The sequence below is a fragment of the Drosophila ficusphila genome, unplaced genomic scaffold, assembly GCF_018152265.1.
Source record: "Drosophila ficusphila isolate 14025-0441.05 unplaced genomic scaffold, ASM1815226v1 contig_174, whole genome shotgun sequence".
NCBI classification, from domain to species: domain Eukaryota; kingdom Metazoa; phylum Arthropoda; class Insecta; order Diptera; family Drosophilidae; genus Drosophila; species Drosophila ficusphila.
Window position 1 is genome coordinate 241,139 of NW_025064066.1, and position 19,021 is coordinate 260,159.

The window sequence follows — 19,021 nt, forward strand, 5'->3', positions numbered from 1 at the left end:
CAATCTGTTCAGTTGCGGTTGAATAGAGAAATGCATTCAAAATATTTTAAAGTTTAATCTTATGGAAATACCTATGGCATTTAATTTTGGATTGAGCTCTACATTTTGTAACCCCGCTTGAAACTTAAATGAAACTTGTTTTTAAAAAAAAGTGTTAAGATTAACACAAAAATGTTTATAAAATTTTCTGACGAGAACAAAATGAGTTGTTCTATAATCAGCATTATTCTTTTCATTGACCTTAAATTCTAAGTTTAAATAGTTTTTCCTTTGCCATCTCTAGCTGCTTCCACTCATAAAACTGATACCAAGTTGGGGTCGGGTCGGGACTTTCTCGTATCTTCATTTTCACTCGCTGCCAAAAGCCGTGCCATAAAAGTGCGTCAGGATTGTCGCCAAACTTTTGCTTTCTTTACATGCTCTTTTTTTTACCCTTGTTTGCTTTCGTGGGTGTGATGATAATAATTTCAAGAGGCATTCGACTGGGGCTCCAGCTTTTTTTTCGTTCTTCATGGGGGCTCACTTTGAGTGCGGCTTTGGATTGGCTTTAATTAAAATGTCGTAGACCCCGTGAGCGTGGATTAATTACCAAAAATAATAAAATTTCATAAATAATATACGTTTACGTATTGCTTCACAGCTTGATAAATTAATATTAATGCGAATGGTCTGGCAGGCAGGCTGAAAAGTGTCTCGCAGTCGTCTAATAGATGTCAGCCCTGTATCTGCTCATTTGCCGGCCTGACTTTATTAACTGAATCGACTTATCACTTGTCGCCGGAAAGGGTTCGGCTGGCTGAGGAATTAAAAGGATTTCACAGGATGTGCCATAATTTCTGACACTAATGACAGATAATGCTTTCGAAATGCTGTACATTAAATATTCGAAGTGCGAAATAGTTGCGACGCATGTCATTATATTCCCGCGGGCAAAGTTCAAAGCGCCATGCCGCTCATCATCTCCAATCTCGTTATTATCATCGCCGGATTGGCATTGAATGCTTAATGGATGCGAGAGCAGCGTGAAACCGTCCTGCAATCCTTTTTGTAGCCATTACCCTGCCAGCTCAACCACTCCATCCATCACTTGGCTGGAAAACTCTTTATGCTCACAAACTTTCAGCTGACGCTTTTCCGATGGCCAGAGGGAATGGATGGTGGATGGTGGCTTGGCTTTAGTTCGGTTTGTTTTGGCCCGGACTGGTTTCGGCGGTGACGTCTGTTTCGGCCACGTTGGCAACTTTGCGTGCGGTTTGTCTCCGGTCCAAAGTTCTCGGCCCCTGCGCCCTTTAATGATCCATGCCGCAAATGAATTGCAGTCCAGTTGCAATTGCTGCACTTGATTTGCGGTGCGACTTAATGGTTAACAATTATCTAGTGGCTTTCTGGGCGGGGGAGGCAGAAAGAGGAGGTCACTGTTCGTGAAGTTGACACTTAGTGTGCGGCAGTTGGCACATTGACCAGATTCAAGAAACGGTCTTCAAATGCTTCGAATTTAAGCAAACTTTTGGTTGAAGGCAATTTTCTCTAGGTTTCAACTTCTTGGAGTCAAAATTAATGGGTTGCTGGGAAAAAGTTTTACTTCCTCCATTAGATATTTGTTTTAAGAATTTAAGAAGTAAGTTAAATACCATACAAATCAGACAAATGGAAGTAAAAGCATTTTCATTAAAGAAACTTATTTCTTCTACAAATAAATACAAAGAAAGCTATTTTCGCTTACTAAGTAAGATTTTAGTATTGATATTATGTATACCCTTATCAGTTGAGCAAACATTCCTTGTTGACTGAACCACTGATTGACGGGCATCCTTTAGATATATCTGGGCCACTGGCACGCAACTAAACCACGAAAATGTGTCGGCGACAATTACAAGAATCCGTGACTGCCGCACACTGGCACTCAGCCACGCCCACTCCATCCGTAGCGCCCATCCGGAAAACCAACCGTGAGCCCATCCTCAGCCTGCACAATATCAATTATCGGGCTTCAAGTGTCGCTCAAGTGTCACGTCAAACACCAACACAAAATACGAGCAAAGAGCATCCAGCATCGAGAATCGAGCATCGAGAATCTAGCATCGAGAGACCCGCGAGCACACATGACAATCCAGTTTCCGCCCCCCGGAATCCTGGCTGCACTTTCCAACCCATCCTGGCCCCCGAACCCATCAGGATGTGCTCCTCTATCGCCCCACCAATATGTGTATGTAAGTAACGCTTTGCGCTCTTGACTTTGATTGATTACAAAAGCAATTGAGCATATCGTCACGCTGCATGAAAAAAAGAATAAAAAACTGAGCCAAACGAATTAACATAAATAAAGGAGGCCGAGAAACGAATTTTCATTGACAGCTTCCGGCAAAAGGAAAAGCGAAGCGCAATTAGAAAAATCCATCCCTCGCACTCCACCTTACAATTTAAATGAGCAGCGCCTTGTAATTTTCATTAGGGCCTGATTTTCGAAATCGCTTATAGCTGTGAGATTTCAATGGGAATTTCTCAGTCGTGCCATTAATTAGCACAATTGAAGCGGACCCAGCGACACCCTTTGAACGGCTAATGAAAATAAAATTTCAATTAGGCTTAATTGATAACTAATCAACAAAGGTCGACAGGCGTTGATTGATGGGTTTTCTTAAATTGTAGGAAAAAATATTTTGGCCGTATCTAATTAGGCTTTCAAACGTTTTGGACTATTAGGAAGCCGTAAACTTTTCGGTCATTTATTTGGTATTTAAAAGAAAAAAGTTTTGAAATGGCTCATTTATCTCAAAGATGACCGGTCTCGAAGTTCAAGTTTCGTTGACTTGCTGTTTGGTATTCTCTTTTAAAGATTTTTAAATAATAAAGTTGTATTGAATAAATTACTAATGGATGTTTTTGTGTTCTGTATTTCAATTGCAAAATCTATTGCACAAAAAGAACTTAAACAGGACACCTTAAAGCGTAACATTTTCTCATAAAATGCAATGTGGCGCACTTAGAGGACTGCTTTCGCATTAGGGACCGTATGGACATACGTGTGAGGTGGCAACTTGATGTGCGGCAGTTGCAGCAGTTTGCCTTTTGCTTTACTTTTAATTACCAACTCAAATTACACGCGCAGACAGACAAAGGCGGAACAGCTGTTTGGCTTGTACTTGGCAAGGAAATGGGACGGGACAGCCGGCGGAGAACCGACAGGATCGCAATCGCAAAACTTGCCGGAGTCCAAAGGCAACCGCAGAACTCGACTTGCTACAGACCGTAGACCGTCGTCTGTAGACCATCGTTTGCTGCACATTTCATTACAATGCCATTGTATTCAAATTCTATTATAAAGCGTAAAACACTGGGGAAGAGGCAGTCGTGGGGCGAAAAAAGGGGGTGGTGGCAGGACTTCATGTTTGCAGCACGTTTCCACTTTCGCACTTGGTAAACATAAGTTGGCCACGCACACACACACACATACTTACATTCACACATAACCAGGCGAAGAGATTGCGTCCCGTCCGCCACACTCCATAAAATAATTACCAACACCAGTGCAGAAACAGGAGCACTGGGCATACACTTGGCAAAAACATTCTTTTAATGTTTAATATATTTCCCAGAGAATTATTATAGCAATTTTGTTTTATTTTATGATAAAGCTTTAAACCACATTTTGCATATTATAACCCGCTAATATTGATTGAATTAAAAAAATTTGCTTCTGAATTTGAATTTTAAAGAAGTTTGTTTTCTATATTTGTCGAGTTCTTAACTAAAAAATTATGTTTTTTTTTTAAGTGCACAAAATGGTTGCCGAAAAAGGGGAGTGCTGCAAGGAAGGAGGTGAATGAAACCGGAAGACTTCCATTACAATTGCCGCGCACCCAGCTTGGAAAATTGAAAAGAATAGAGCGAGATGGAGAGTCATAAAGAGAGAGAGAGAAAGAGATAGTCGGAGAACACCACGAAAGGAACAACGGTTACATTTAGAACCGATGGGTTTAACCCAATGCTGTCTAGGTAGCCAATTAAAACTGTGTAAGCCCGTCTTATTTTAGGTGCATTAAATTGGATTTTTAGTTACTATTTCAGTTAGAATTTAAAATCAAGCAAAACAATATTGTAAAGCATAACATAACCTTTCCTTTGCAGATTTTTGAAAGTAAACTTTGAAAATATTCCACTGCCAGGCACGCGCGTATTGATAGTAATAGCAGACTTTTTAATCGTGTATGTTTAAGTACACATTTGTTATCAGCGGATTGAGTTGTCTCGTCGCTGTAAAATAAAACTTATCGCAGCTTGGGTTTTGGGACTGCCACAAGTAATTATGGTTCTTATCGGAATACATATTTGTACGGCTTTGCAAACACATCCTATGGGTGATAAATATTATTTGGGCAGATAAATAATATTACAGCGGCGATGATTGGGAAATACCTTAAGTACAAAACTTATTATAAATGTTTTGACAAAACAAACAATATGTTAGATGATTTCTAAATTTCCCATTATATGGATGTAAAAGAAATTCAAAACAAAAGAAATACAAATTCAATAAGCTAAAATAAAAACAGAACTTTTTTTTTTTTGTACTTTAATAAAAACGTGTTGAGTGTCTTAAACATACATTATGACAACAGGAAAATGTTTATTTTTGACAAAAAGGGGATCGATTTCTTTAATCAGATTAAGATGCCAGTACGAATACACGATGAGAAAAATGTCATTATTTAAACTTGGTTTTTAGAAATTCAAAAACCCATTGTCCGTTGTGTTTTTCGATCAGTTTTTCAGTGCATGCACTCCGGACTAAGTGGCCGCAAGGATCAACAATTACGGGAGCAATGGGCCACCGGAACATTTGCTGCGATGGCTGCCAAAGGTGGGACTTCCGCGGTCGCCGCTTCCGCTGCCTGCGTTGCGTGAACTATGACCTCTGCGGCGAATGCTACGATCAGCGGGTGGAGACCGAGGAGCATCGGTTTGGCCATCCCATGCAGCTGATCCTCGACCGGGACGATCCGCAAGCTCTGCTGCTTGGCGGCGATTTTCCAGAGCTGGTCCACCTGGTCAATTGCTTCACCTGCCCTTATTGCGGCCAATTTGGATACACGGCCAAGCGGTTTATTCAGCATGTTTGTGCCCAACATCGCTTGGCCGAAGCCTATGTGGTGTGTCCCATGTGCGTTTGCCTGCCGGACATCGAGTTGGTGGCCATTCGGAACCTGTCGCGCCATCTCCTGCTCAACCACATCGATCTTGCCAACCAATTCGAGCCGGAAACGCCGCCACTCCGAAGAATTTTTACCAGGCGACGCCCTCAACCGCAGCAGCAAGGTCAGCAGCCAGTGCGTCCTTCAAGGAGATACGATTTGGTCCTCCATGTGCCGACAGTCCCATGGAACTCAGATCGCCAGATGCCCCCCAACCGGGGTTTAGCAGAGGAGACCAACAGTCAGGAGTCCCGGGCTCCCAAGAATATTGTTGTAGAACTGCCCAAAAAGCAACCGGAACGGTTTCTCTTGAGGAAGTTGATCGATCAGCAGGAGCAGCGGTGGCAGGAAATGGAAAAAACCGAAACAGAAAGGCGGCATCACGGCCTCTTTGTCGAACATCTGTTGATTTCCATGCTCTGCTGCGAGGATCTCCAGCTACCGGAAGCGGAAACAGAGGCAGCAAACTGCGGAAGTAAACGGGAAGAGCGAGAAAATCAGCACGGCCTTTCCAAGGTCATGTCGCTGATGTCCTTGCCATGGACCAGAGCCTGGCAGGCCACCACTAAGCTGAGAGTTTCGGAGGGGGAGGGAAAGGTCCCCACCACCAGCAATGAGGAGATCGATCTGGAAGACGGGCGGAAAAAGCTGGTGGAACCAAGGAAATCGGCGGCGGAGGAGGCCGTTGATTAGCTACATCCTGAGTGACCAAATATTCTTTATGAATTTAGTTTTTTGTTCTCACTTTCCAAGCACGTTATTCCCAATTTGTGGTTTTGTTTATATATTTTAATACAAAAAACTACTAAATTTTTGTGAAAATTTGGAAAACATTTACACTGTTATAAAAAGTTTTACACCGGTAATACAACTTAAGTTGCTTGAATATTTGGAAGTTTGTAAATTTAAACAAAAAATTCGTTTCAATAACAATTCTACACAGCCTTCGGTTGAGAGTAGCTATTTTTAGTTTTTGTTTTTTCCTGTCCTACGGGTTAATGAAAACTTTAAAAACTATTTCTTACTCTTTGTAAACTGTTTCATACTGAGTTCCAAAATATCAGATATCGTTGTGATAATTAAAGAACTCCTCATTTTATAAGGACGTTTTTCGTTGAAAATGAAAAAATTAAATTCAGTTTCATAAAAATACCATAGTTTTATTTGTTAATTTTTTTTCTTTTAAGGTGTTGGTCAGATTGTGTTTTTAGAAGGGAAGGTTTTTACCAGCCTCCAAATCCACCTTGCTGTTGCTGCTGCTGCTGATCACCGAATCCACCTCCGAATCCGCCGCCAAATCCACCTTGCTGTTGCTGCTGCTGCTGATCACCGAATCCACCTCCGAATCCGCCGCCAAATCCACCTTGCTGTTGCTGCTGCTGTTGGTCACCGAATCCACCACCGAATCCGCCTCCAAATCCGCCTTGCTGCTGCTGCTGCTGGTCACCCGAATCCACCACCCCATTGGGGCTTGGCGAACGCCACGGCGAATAGGGCAAAGAAAAGAATCTGTGACAAAAATTAGAAAATTGTTAAGGTCACTTTCGTTACAAAATATGTGTAAGAACCTACCAAAAATTTCATGGTGCTGTTGCTTCGGCAGATCTTTCTGGTATGATAGATACTTTTGGGCTCCTTGGTTCTTTTATACTCTCCGGCAATCAGTTTGTGTCGTCACAAGCCGAACTATTATCAACGAGCAGACAGACCCAAGCGCAGGCTATTTATTTTGACCTTAAAACCCAAAATAAACAAAAAAAAAAAAAAAAACAAATTTCCTAATGTCTGGGATTTCGTGTTTGAGCGCTGATTAGATGTCCGAGTACAGCAGGGAAACCCTTCGAAATCCAGCCTAATCTCGTATCAGCCGTTTTGAGAGATTAAACAGTTTAGGAGGAGACTTAGCAATCCACCAGCAATAGAACTAAGGTTCTGTTATATATACACGCACTTAAAACGTGTTTATTGAATTCGGCTACGCTAAAATGCAAAAAAAAAAATAATGATAATATATTATTTAAAAATAACAATTTTTATACCCCACCATTAAAAAAAAGTAAGGTAAGATTTTAATAAATAAATATAGAAAAAAAATAATAATTTTATATTTATAATTATAATCATTCATTCGTTCATTATAATAATTATAATTTAAAATACACAATTATAAAAATAATCTTTAAGCAATTAAATAATGTTGTCCGTAACAAGAATGTAAAAAATCTTTTGACTTTAATAATATACACAAGCAGCCTAAGAAAATGCTTTTAAACTAGTACGTCTAAACACTTAGACGCCAAAAACTATACTACAAAAATTATTACGTTTAATCACAATACTTTTAATCAGGGCTTAGCCAATCAGCTTTGAAAGAAGCAAAACAACTAAAAAAATAAAGATCAGGGTAAAGGTCCCTCAGCTCCGACCTCAATTTAGATTTGTCAATGTGTCGCTTAATTTTTGTCGTCTCACGGCAGACGATTAAACAAATATGACAATCAAATTCTGCTTGGGGTATATAGATTTCGATTGGAACTAATAGGCGAAAACGAAAACAAAATGAATTAATTACTTTGTTTTGGTGATCCCCTCTGAAAATCGTCGCCTGCTTGCTATATAAGTCCAGTTGCTTAGCTTTGAACAAATTAGATCGTTTTCAACAGAGTAAACAATCAATCAACCAAAATGAAATTCTTCGTAAGTGTTTTAAAATATTGAGAAGTATTTTGAAAGGAACCTCATAGATTGTTTTCACATTTTGTAGATTGTTTTCTTCGCTTTGATCGCCGTGGTCTTGGCCGGTGGTTATGGTGGCAACCAAGGACATGGCCAAGGAGGACATGGCCAGCAAGGCTTTGGACAGGGAGGACACGGCCAGCAAGGCTTTGGACAGGGTGGACATGGCCAGCAAGGATTCGGTCAGGGAGGACATGGCCAGCAAGGTTTCGGTCAGGGAGGACATGGCCAGCAAGGTTTCGGTCAGGGAGGACATGGCCAGCAAGGATTTGGACAGGGAGGTCACGGCCAGCAAGGACACGGCGGACGTTACTAAATGGATCGATTTAATAAAAGCTTTTGAAAACTACTTCAGCCGATTTTTTCCTTCTCAATATTTTCAAACAAGTACGATTTCAGATTAATTAGTTCTACGAAATGGTCTTTTAAGATTGGAAGTGTTCAATGGCGGAGCCTGTTTATTTTATATACAACATATAAAGACTCTTATTATCAGCGCATCAATATATAGTATCAAGCAATATGTGTATAAATACAATCTGTTTGCGTATAGCAATGTACATTTGTAACTACAACTGAAATGAAATTGCTAGTAAGTAAATAGCTCCCGTAAAATAATGAATTTTAAAAATTATAATACAACTTTTCACAGCAAGCGTTTATTGTAACTTTGGCAATTACAATAGCCTACAGCCGGAGACCTCAAGATGAACTGTACGAGGGAAGCGGTGGAGGATCTTATGAAGAAGGTGTGTTTATTGGAACAAACGGGCGACCAAGTCACGAGGGACACCACCATCCTAATGGCGGATATGGAGGCTGGCAAAATCCTGGCTATTGGAACTATCCCGGTACGTGGCAATATCCCAGCGGTTGGAACAATCCTGGACGTTGGCCGTACCCCGTTGCCGAATATCCTAGGCCAGGAGTTCCAAGTGGCGGCTCTCATACAGATGGATATGGAAACGGTTTGGATTGTGTTTATAATAAATATTTAATCGTTATTAATAAATATACTGTTATCTTATTTAACGGATTTCAAAGAGAAATAACGCTTTTTTTCATAAGTGAAATGCTTTTACGAAAATGTCTTGGCTTGTAAAACAGAAATACGTGGCGTCACCATATATTATTTTTTTCCAGACCAATCCTATTTATTGAGCTTTATTTTATATATTCTTTGTAGAATCGTTTTGCTTTTAAGAGTCAAAGCATCATTCAGAATGAGATTATTGGTTGGTAGACAGCAATAATTTGAATTCCATTTAAGCACCAATTTACTTTTTTAAATTTAAAATTAAATTTACTTTTGTAGATTATCATACTTTGTGTCTTGTCCGATTCTGCCAAAAATGAAGGAACATGGAGAATAAATAGAGGACAAGCTGTTGAAGGATCTTATCTCCGGGGTGCGGTGCCTAGAAATCGGGGTTATTCCCTACCTGTAGGAGGTCAATCAATGCCCATTTCCGCACCTGGTAGAGCTCTACCAATTGCCTACGTTGGAAAAGTATTAGCAACTGTAAAGCCGCAAAATGTACCACTGCCTTATTCAGAAAACGTCGAACCGATTTCCGCTTCTAACAGTGAATGCTCCGAATTGATTTCTGTTCGCGGAGGAACTCTTCTAATTCCGAGCCATGCAGGCGTTCTACCGATTCCCGGCAGCAAAGGTGTGCTAATGATCCCCGGCTGTATAAGTTTAGCCAACTTTCAGAGCCAAGAAAAACAAAGTGAGGCTCATGGACACATTTTAACTGATGGTACACAACAAGGTGAAAACAACTCGGTAAACATTAGACCTGGTCAAAATAAATACGAAATCATCGACTTAAAGAATTCTTGATATTTTTTGAAGTCTATTTAAAATAAAATTGCTCTAGGGCACAGTAATGAATAATCTGCATTTTTAATATATAAACATAATCAATTTTCAGGAACAAATAAGAGATAAGAACAATTGCTCATATTTCAGGCGAGCATATAAAAAAAACATTTGTCACCATATTTTTATAACAATATTTATCTAGGCATTTCACTGCTTTCTTTATATAATATTCTCGTATATAGCTATAAAAACATAGTCTTATCAGTGTTCTGCTTTAAAAGGGAAGCGCTAAAATAATATCACGTATTAGCAAAATGAAATTATTGGTGAGTAGTCAAGAGAGGCAAAATAATCTTTGAAAAAATATTTACTTGTTTACTTATAGGTTGCATATATAGCGCTGTGGCTCATCGGTTTTTCCACAGCCAAAGAATCCGGGAACTATAAGTTCACCTACCAGGTATCCTGTTCCAGAAAATTTGGAGAAAGAGTTTGCACTTTAAGCAGATGCACAACTTCCAATGGAATTACTACTTGCTCCCCAGCAGCAGAAGACCAAAGCCCAAGTTCCGGAGGAACTAAGCCCGCCACGTGGCAGCCAATTGAAAGTCGACATTATAAAAACGACAATAACTTTCGTCTCCACACAACTCCTACGAAAGACGGTCCTTACAATATTCCCGACTTTGATTCTCCATGATGTGGTTTATCAAATAAAGTATCTTTTCGCTTACAAGTTGTAGTTCCAATATGGGGAGGCTTTCAATTAAATCGAAGTGCAACTGATAATCTTATCAGGCCTTTTTTCAAAGAAAGAAAAACGTAGCTTATAGGTTGACCATAATATTCAAATACACTATAAAAACTCATTTCTACAGTGACAATATGAATATCAGCTTTTAAAGTAATTGATACTCTAAAATACTTTTTAAGCCTTTGTTTATTAAAATTAGCAAAATTGCGTGAACACCTTTTTTTAAACTAAAATTTTAAGTGGTAAGAGTATTGAAAGCTAGGCGCATGATTGCACCACATTATGGTATAAAAAGCAAGTGAGAAACGATCTTATGCTTAAAGTAAAATGAAATTACTGGTGAGCAGTTACTAAATTAAGTCACTTGTAATAAGTATTGAAAACTACATATATTTGCAGTTTTTGTTAGTTACTCTGTTGATCGTGGATTTTGGAGTGACACAATGGCATTACCAATGGCAACAGAGCGTGGGCAATGCACATTCTTCCCGTACGTCTTGTGATTGGAATACGGGAACATATAAATGCCTCAAGGAAAGTTGTACACATTTTTACGATGGTAGAAAAGAATGTACGACAAGCGAAGTTCCCCCGTTTGGCGGTCATTCATCCCGGACTCATTGCTTTATTAGGAACGGAATAAGAACCTGCACTTATCAACGCTGCTCATTTGTCAATGGCATACAGCAGTGCATCTCAAGCGATGGATTCCCGAACGGTGGATCGACTGAAAATGGGGACCAACTCCATAAAAACATATTTACAACTGTTAGCCCTATCCAAAATAGCGATATTACCCATAATGACTTTCCTGGGCGACTCAACTGATTGCATTTAAATATTTTTTTGTTTTGCATAAAGGGTAACTAATGAAAAGAGTTGGATTTTAGACGGCTTTAATAAAACAAACGGGAAACTATCAATTCAATTCAAAGAATTTCGTTAAATTACATCAATTATATATTATTTGAAATAACGTTTTTTAAGAAAATTTTAGTAGGCGGTTTCTAAGAAAGTTGATTGATATGATGTTTTTAATATTTTTAAGGAAAAAAGGTTAATATTTAAAATGACAATATAAAAATTTAACAGTTTTACACGAAGTTGACAAGAAATAAGGTAATATACTTTATTAAGTCATATGCCAACATTTAGTTTTGAATTTAGCTCAAAAAAGGCAAACTATGGTATTTTTTGAATATAATCAATTTTCGATTAAAAACACAATATGAACGAATTTCCTTTCGTAATAAATTTTTTAAGTGATTTTTGTATGACGTTCAATCCATGATTAGTACGTCTAATTAGTTTACAGCTCCCGGCGGCGGTGGAGGCTGACCGGCGCACCATGGGCTGCAGGACCTTTCCTCGGGTTTACTTCTCTCTGGGATCGCCAAAACGCCCGAGAGTAGAAGCGATAGGAAAATCAGCTGTAGAGAAGTATTGTTAGGCACAAGACTCGGGTCACAATATTAAGATTAACATAATGTAGCTCTGAGCAAACTTACGCAGCACTTAAAATCCATTGTCGCCAAGAACGATGTAATTATGAGTCCGCTCGGAATCTGTTCTACTTTATATAGCAATTCGTCGGGTCCCCAAAATTTTATTTGTCCAATTGAGCAACACAAAAAACAACAAACAAAAACAAAAGTGACGTTATCAAATTTTGTTATGCTGATTAAAGTGTAAAAATGTTTTTAAGGTTGCGAAAGTATGTATAAGCAAGTGGGGCTGTGACTTAAGTAAAATATGTAAATGGAAGATTATAAATAAAATGAACATATAAAGCAATTGATATAATAAATGCAGTTAAATCACGTACGTATATTTTCTTTCAAATAACGTTTCATAGGAAAATTATAGCAAGGGCTTCCAAGAATGTTTATTGATATGCAGTTTTTAATACTCTTAAGAAAATTAGTTGTATTTTAATAACGTCAGTCAAAAAACTTAGAAATTTTATACAACATTTCTTAAAAATGTATAACGTAAATAAATATTGGAGGAACATGCCACCAATATTTAGATCATTTACCACTTTTATTTATTTTAATATTTATGAGGTCTGGAGTTATGTTTTGTGTTGTTAGGGTATTAAACTTTTGATGTAAGATTCCTACCAAATACGCTATATAAAGGAATGTTGGCAACTATGATCTCATGCCATTTGCATTATGCAGTTTATAGTAAGTGAAAATAAAAATTTTAGAAATACTATTTAATATACTAGTATATTTGAGTAAAACTGAATTTCCAACTGCAGGTTGTTCTCTTCACTCTTTTGGTCGCCACTTGTGCTGTGACCAATCAAAATTGGCGTTGGCGTATAGGCACCTCATCTTCATATAGGTATTACTGTGACTGGATTCAAGGAAAATACAAATGCACCCACATCCGTTGCACATATTCATCTGAAGGCAGAACAAATTGCACTACAAGCGTTGAGACACCAAACATTGAAGCAGTTGGAGCAGCAACCTCTTATAGTTATTCCTGCAACTGGAGCACAGGAAAAAATAAAAAATGCACATACACTCGATGCACACAACTTATCGGTGCCAAAAAAAATTGCACTACCAGCGATAAGCCTCAAAATTCCGGAGGATTCCATAGAAGCAGCTTTGCTTACGAATTATCTAATGAATCCACAAACAACAAAAAATTAAGCTCAGGCGCCAAACGATTAAAAACAAGTGAACAATTCTGAACTTTCTTAAAAAATGGTTAACAAGGCATTTCAAAATATATTTTTTAGCAATCAGTAAAGAAAATTGTGAGGTAATATATGTACTTCATTTAATCACCTGCCAACACTTAGTTTTTAATTTGCTAAGAACAGACTACCGTTTTATATAATATAATGCACGTCCAATTGAAAACAAAAAATACGAGAATTTCCTAAAAATCTTATCAATTTCTTGGGGCGAGGCCTAATTCCTTCCAGAAACAATGTAAATATTCCAAATCCCATCTTCCAAATGGTTGAGGTTTTAAAAAAATGGCAAATAACTTTATTTGTTGATTAAGTTGACGTGGTAAGAATGCTAAACGTATTACACAATATTCAAAACATAATTACAGTTTTTGAAATTTGTCAATTTTTTTTTTTTTATCAATGCATGATACGTCCAACTAGTTTATATATCCCGGCGGTGCAGGTTCATTGTCGCAAAATGGTTCCCATGGTTCGCACTTGGTTCTCCTTTTTGGGAATGCCAAAACGCCCGAGAGTAGAAGCGATAAGAAAATCAGCTGTAGAGAAAGATTGTTTGGTCCAAAACTCGGGTCACGACATTAAGATTAACACATTGTTGCTCTGAGCAAACTTACGCTGATCTTAAAATTCATTGTCGCCAAGAACGATGTTATTATGAGTCCGCTCGGAATCTGTACTACTTTATATAGCAATTCGAAGCGTAACCGAAAGATTTTGGCCATTGAGAAAAAAATGTGTAGTTAACCAATTTTGCCATGCTGATTAATGTGTAAAATTGAGGCCAACATATAACACATTTTTTAATGCGCTAAATTTGTTATGTCAATATGACGGTCTTAATAATTTTTTTTAAGTGCTGTTTAGTATATAAAACCTATTTAAGTGTACAATAATTTAAAACTTACAAAGAGTTTTCCTGGGTTTTTTATATATTTTCTTAGACATGCAAATAGTAATTCTTGCTGATCATGTTCATTGATACATTGAAACTGATTAGATATTAGATTATTGAAAAATAATTGTAAGAGGCAAAAAACATTTTTTTAAACCACTTTCATTCCAGTAAAAATACACCACTGGCATTGCGTAAATCAAAACTGTGGAAAAGCAAACCGGAAATTTATTTGAGTGGGTGTTGGGAGCAATGTGCAAGTGGAGGGTAAATAAAGCTTGAAATGCTTAAGTGGCATTTTCAGGTGTCTTCGAATTTTGCACTGGCAGGAGGTTAAGGATGCAGTCAAGTGCAAAAGACCAACCGGCCAGGTCTATTTCGGCCACCCAAGCACCACTGGGTCAGCAGTTGTTGTATCTGGAAACTTCCGGTTCGTCACTCCTATTTAACGCTGTGGTTCAGAGCTTCGAGTGGAGGAGGATGTAGAAACAATGTGCAGTCATTGAGCGCAAATGTGCCAAATAATGACTTGCAGGCGAGCGAGTGCAATTTATATGATAAGCAACAAAAATAAATGGCAAGCAATTCATTTTACTTAAATGCCGTGCAGTTCAACAACAACTGCCGAGTTGGCAGCTGTATTTTACCCCTTTTCCAGGTGAATGTGTGCGTATGTGGAGGGAAAATAGTCGGTTCACTTGTGCACACATAGTATATATCATTTTAATTTTTCTGCTGCGTTTGCCGGGCTTGATTTACTTGGGAGCTGCCTAATGAAGATAGTGGGTGCAGTAACAAATGAAAATCATCGATCGATTAGACTTAGCGATTTTAGGAAACCAATAGAAAACCTTTAAGGGTTTTCTTCTATAATCGAAATTCACTAAAATATAAGCTATTCGTAAGAGAATAACAAATGTCTCGATATTTTTAAGCCAGTGAATATACACCTTATTCTACTTGATTGTTTACCCTTATCAATTTTTAAACAACTCAGTGCCTCCGAATGCGTGTGAAAACGACAGCTACGCGGAAAACTGACATCTTTTGTGCTTGTCATTTCCCTTTTTGGTTTCAGGTGCAAAAGCTGCCAAATTTTCTCAAACCCCTCTCTGTGCTCGGAAAAACCTGGGTTTTCACTCTCGTGTTGCTAATGAGTCGACTGCGACAGCTAATTGGCTGAGACTTAGGCTTCAAACGAAATTGATGGAAAATTCCAGCTTTGGCCCCAAAATGCCACTATTTCAGCAGCTTAAAGAGCTTGTTACAGTTTGGGCTGTCACAAGCGTGGCAAGTGATGGGCTTAGATATTTTTTGCTTAATTTATTGCATGCAATAAACATGATGCGAGTGCGAAGAAAAGTAGCTACGTGAATGGCAGTGTTGGGAAAACGAGCAGCAGCGGCGGCAATGGGCTATGCTGACAACAAGGACACATCCATTGGCCCACTGTGCTCGTATTCATATGCAAAATTAATTCTGGCTAGGGACTCCAGATGGGGACTTCGGCTATGGAAAGTTTGAGCCTCGACCAGGCCAGGTGTGACGTCATTCAGCGACATGGCAGCGGACACACAAAGGACACCAAGAACGGTAGGATGTTGGTCCACGGGGAGCTCGCAAGGACCCTCGTTGCATGCTCAAATTTGATTCCCTTACCAAGAAATTTAAAAAACAAACTAAATATTCGAATTAACTTAGCTTGTCCCACAAAGAAAAAAATGGTAAAATTAGAACAGGAGTATAATCATTAAAAATGTAAAATATAAAATGATTTGTATATAGGGAATTGTGGATAAAGAATTCCAAAAGAATTTAACCCATTTCGGAAAAATAAAAAGTTAATAATAATTTCTATCTTATTTTTATATACAGTATCATTAGCTAATTTGATTTTCGGTAATCTAACAATGGGAAAATACAAATAAGTTGAAACAGCTTTGTTTATTTTTTTAAGGTCGAGATAATTATTGAATAAATGATCTGAAGAAAACTAATAAATAATTCATATTTTCACTACACAGAATAGTGGATGGTCCCGTTCTGGTGGAAAGATCGCCCTGCAACAGCGGAGTGGAGTGCAGCACATCCGTTGACCCGACAGCTATAGCTGAGGTAACCTGTCCCATCATCACTCTTCGCCTCGCCGCCCCATCTCTCTTGTTTGCGCCTCCCGTTTTCGCTCGGTGTATGTGCTGCGTCCTTCATTGTTGAAAGCTGAACCTTGGGAGCAATCAGTGGATTATACGCTGCTTTACAAAAGCGGGCGACGCGTCGCCATCCCAGCAGACCTCTGACCTGACCCCGCCGTCCCTCCAGATGCATTCAACACTTTTTTCTGCCCACCCCCCAACCCCCCAACCCCCCAACCCCCCACACTCATTGTTCGAGTTAAGAGTTGGGCCTGTGTGGGCTGGAACATAAATTTAACTGCGAGCTCATGGAGCCGTGTGACAAGGCCGCAGGAATTCAAAACAAAAGTTGCAACAAATACCGAACACGCCATAAAGACAACAACAGCAGCAAATACATAAACATAAATTGCAGGCTTGGCCACTCCCATTTGTGTTTGTGTTGGCCCTTTCTGTCTCTGGCAAGCAGAAAGCAAAAAGAATGACAGGAAACCGGATGTGAGTGCATGCCTTTTGTGCATGCAACGAATTATTCAGTTGACACACAGGATGTGTGCTTTGCTGTTCATGTTGTTGCCACTGCCGCAGTTGTTGGTTTCTGCTGGCTGTTGGTTTGTTTGCCCGCTTTCCTCAGAGGATCTGGGCCCGGATCCTAGCCCAGTTTTCTCTGGACTTTTGGTTAATTTCGTAACCATGACAATTGGTGAAAAATTAACACACCCCCACACCCAGAAGTTGGTGAACCCAAGCGCAGAGATTTGGCTGGCAAACATGCCACAGAGATTTTTAAATATATTTAGGTTTAGTTTACAACTACTTTTGAGTACGAAACTTAATAATCCCTAATGGATTTCTTTGGTCTAGTCCATTTATCATAATTGCTACATACTATTTTATTTTATTATTATCGTGCATTAGAGTATTTTAAGTTTAAGAAAAGCTACACATATTAATTAAAAAAATGTTTTTTAAAGCTTCTATATGACTATACCTACTTATAAAAAAATTATTCCGATACTTAAATTGACCTTGGCACGCTGGCATGTGTATGAGAGCCATTTTAAAGCAATTTTTTCATTTTATGTGGACAAAACCCATAAATAATAAAGGAAACCCCGAGCAAAGTGAAAGGTCGATGCCAAAAAAAAGAGGGATGGTTGGATGCGATGAAAAAGAAGAGTAATCAAAAAGTGCGTGCTAACTAAATGGTTATTGCTTTCAAATGTCACGTATCATTATCATAATTTTTTCGCTTGACATTTTTAAGTAGCTGCCATAAATGTTTATAACTTCTGCACACAGAAAGTGTTTCTATTAACTTGGACCAGGATCCCACAGCCTCCTGCTCCCTCTGGGCTCCATAACATTATTGGACCCGAGGGACGAGTGGCCCAACAGGAACAGGAACGGCAAGGACGAAGTCTTCAGGCCACACACGTACATAGGCACCTTGACATTCATAATTCATAATTTATGACTGCATCTAAACGAGGGCCTTTTTCCCGAATTTATTATAATTCAACTGCTGAAAGGTGACAGATAGAAGGATAATTTTGGTGTACCAGAAGCGGCTGATTAAAACCATTTCAATTATTTATAATTATTAATTCACGTTCTTGGAACAAAAACGCAGTTTTGAAGTTTCAAAGCAGATACAATGAAAAGTATTTTACATTTATCAGCTTTATTTATATTTGTATTTCAGTCTCATGGAACTCATAGATTCCGCATAATTTTAGTACTATATTTAAAATACGCAAGCAATTTGCATAATTTTATTCATACAATTTGAAACGGGCAGCCAACAATGTGTCTAGACAAATGTTTCCATTTATGAAATTGTTATTTTATGCAATATGCCTGTGATTAGTTCGCATATGGATGAATTGGCGGTATATGGGCACCAGATAAATGCAAATTCGTAATGTGCCAGCCGCAAATCGAATCAGCTTTATAGAAATTAGAGAATGTACAAAAAAGATGATGATGGGAAACTTGCCCTACAAACATTAAAAACTAATCAAACTTTTAAATACACTTCAACCGCAGCCGACTTAAGATTGAGATATTGCAGCGGAAAAGGCGTCGGGAAAAGCGGAGGACGTCCAGAACAATTCGACAGGCGTCTTAAGAGGCATCGGCATCGGCATCGGCATCAGCATCGACTTTGATTTGTTGCCTCGGTCGCGTCTCATCTCATCTTTCTTGGCCCCTCCCCGCCCGGACCATCTCCTTTTTGGCCTTAACTTTAGCCGGACTTTTGCCTTGTTGTCAACGTCAACAGAAATTGATTGCTCACCAAGAACACCAGCACCAGTCTGCCCGCTTTTTATACCCTATTGGACTGCCTCTGTGGCATTTTCATTTCATTCAGAGTTGAGTTTACTTTGCGCTAAAACTTTTACCCAGAGAGCTTCGCAGTCCCCGTCCCTCGTGCTCCAGTGAATTATCCTGAGCCAGCGGACCAAGGAAGCCTACTCCCCGTCCAAAAACTTTGACACAGTTTAGGAGCCAAAAGTTTAATGGAATTTGTCTATGGAATCGTCTTTGCCCCCCGGCTTTCCGTACCCCCAACTCATCGCAGACCAACCCGCACGCACTCCTTTTGCCGCGCTCCGCCAAAATAAATAAAACAGCATTCAACTTGTTTTTAAAGCAATTAAAAATTCTTTAAGACTGCGGAACACTTTTGCCACTTCGTCCTGAGCCACTACAAGACTGCTTCCTGCCACGGAGGCCAAGGAATTTGCGATCGCGCCGCGGGCTAA

The 19,021-nt window shown here is 39.0% G+C and overlaps 4 protein-coding genes and 3 long non-coding RNA genes across 7 annotated transcripts; 4 read left to right on the forward strand and 3 right to left on the reverse strand.

Moving 5' to 3' along the window:
- Positions 1-4,680: 4,680 nt before the first annotated feature.
- On the forward strand, positions 4,681-6,702 carry LOC108090063. The gene has a single exon (XM_017188570.2). It carries the CDS (start codon positions 4,824-4,826, stop codon positions 5,883-5,885), a length of 1,062 nt encoding a protein of 353 aa, XP_017044059.2. The 5' UTR covers positions 4,681-4,823; the 3' UTR covers positions 5,886-6,702.
- LOC108090064 (serine-aspartate repeat-containing protein I-like) lies at positions 6,327-6,874 on the reverse strand. Its single transcript, XM_017188571.2, has 2 exons — positions 6,765-6,874; positions 6,327-6,701 (listed from the first exon to the last, which is right to left on the reverse strand). Exon 2 carries the CDS (start codon positions 6,655-6,657, stop codon positions 6,400-6,402), a length of 258 nt encoding a protein of 85 aa, XP_017044060.2. The 5' UTR covers positions 6,658-6,701; positions 6,765-6,874; the 3' UTR covers positions 6,327-6,399.
- Positions 6,875-7,763: 889 nt separating this feature from the next.
- Positions 7,764-8,277, forward strand: LOC108090013 (ctenidin-1). Its single transcript, XM_017188514.2, has 2 exons — positions 7,764-7,889; positions 7,957-8,277. The coding sequence occupies exons 1-2, from the start codon at positions 7,878-7,880 to the stop codon at positions 8,242-8,244; spliced, it is 300 nt and encodes a 99-aa protein (XP_017044003.1). The 5' UTR covers positions 7,764-7,877; the 3' UTR covers positions 8,245-8,277.
- Positions 8,278-11,096: 2,819 nt separating this feature from the next.
- On the reverse strand, positions 11,097-12,201 carry LOC108090012. Its single transcript, XR_001771315.2, has 2 exons — positions 12,019-12,201; positions 11,097-11,940 (listed from the first exon to the last, which is right to left on the reverse strand). It is a non-coding gene; the product is annotated as an uncharacterized LOC108090012 (long non-coding RNA).
- Positions 12,202-12,665: 464 nt separating this feature from the next.
- Positions 12,666-13,284, forward strand: LOC108090005. Its single transcript, XM_017188506.1, has 2 exons — positions 12,666-12,699; positions 12,754-13,284. The coding sequence occupies exons 1-2, from the start codon at positions 12,666-12,668 to the stop codon at positions 13,218-13,220; spliced, it is 501 nt and encodes a 166-aa protein (XP_017043995.1). The 3' UTR covers positions 13,221-13,284.
- A 211-nt stretch (positions 13,285-13,495) lies between these two features.
- Positions 13,496-13,897, reverse strand: LOC108090023. Its single transcript, XR_001771319.2, has 2 exons — positions 13,844-13,897; positions 13,496-13,765 (listed from the first exon to the last, which is right to left on the reverse strand). It is a non-coding gene; the product is annotated as an uncharacterized LOC108090023 (long non-coding RNA).
- A 240-nt stretch (positions 13,898-14,137) lies between these two features.
- On the forward strand, positions 14,138-14,715 carry LOC108090030. Its single transcript, XR_001771321.2, has 2 exons — positions 14,138-14,357; positions 14,426-14,715. It is a non-coding gene; the product is annotated as an uncharacterized LOC108090030 (long non-coding RNA).
- Positions 14,716-19,021: the final 4,306 nt, after the last annotated feature.

What these genes read in the sequence shown, in the direction of transcription:
- LOC108090063 (XM_017188570.2), top strand. Translation starts at nt 4,824, where the DNA reads ATGGGCCACCGGAACATTTGCTGCGATGGCTGCCAAAGGTGGGACTTC.
- LOC108090064 (XM_017188571.2), bottom strand. Translation starts at nt 6,657, where the DNA reads ATGGGGTGGTGGATTCGGGTGACCAGCAGCAGCAGCAGCAAGGCGGAT.
- LOC108090005 (XM_017188506.1), top strand. Translation starts at nt 12,666, where the DNA reads ATGATCTCATGCCATTTGCATTATGCAGTTTATA. An exon ending in TTTGCATTATGCAGTTTATA is followed by an intron (nt 12,700 to 12,753) that starts GTAAGTGAAAAT and finishes AGTATATTTGAG; the next exon opens with TAAAACTGAATTTCCAACTG.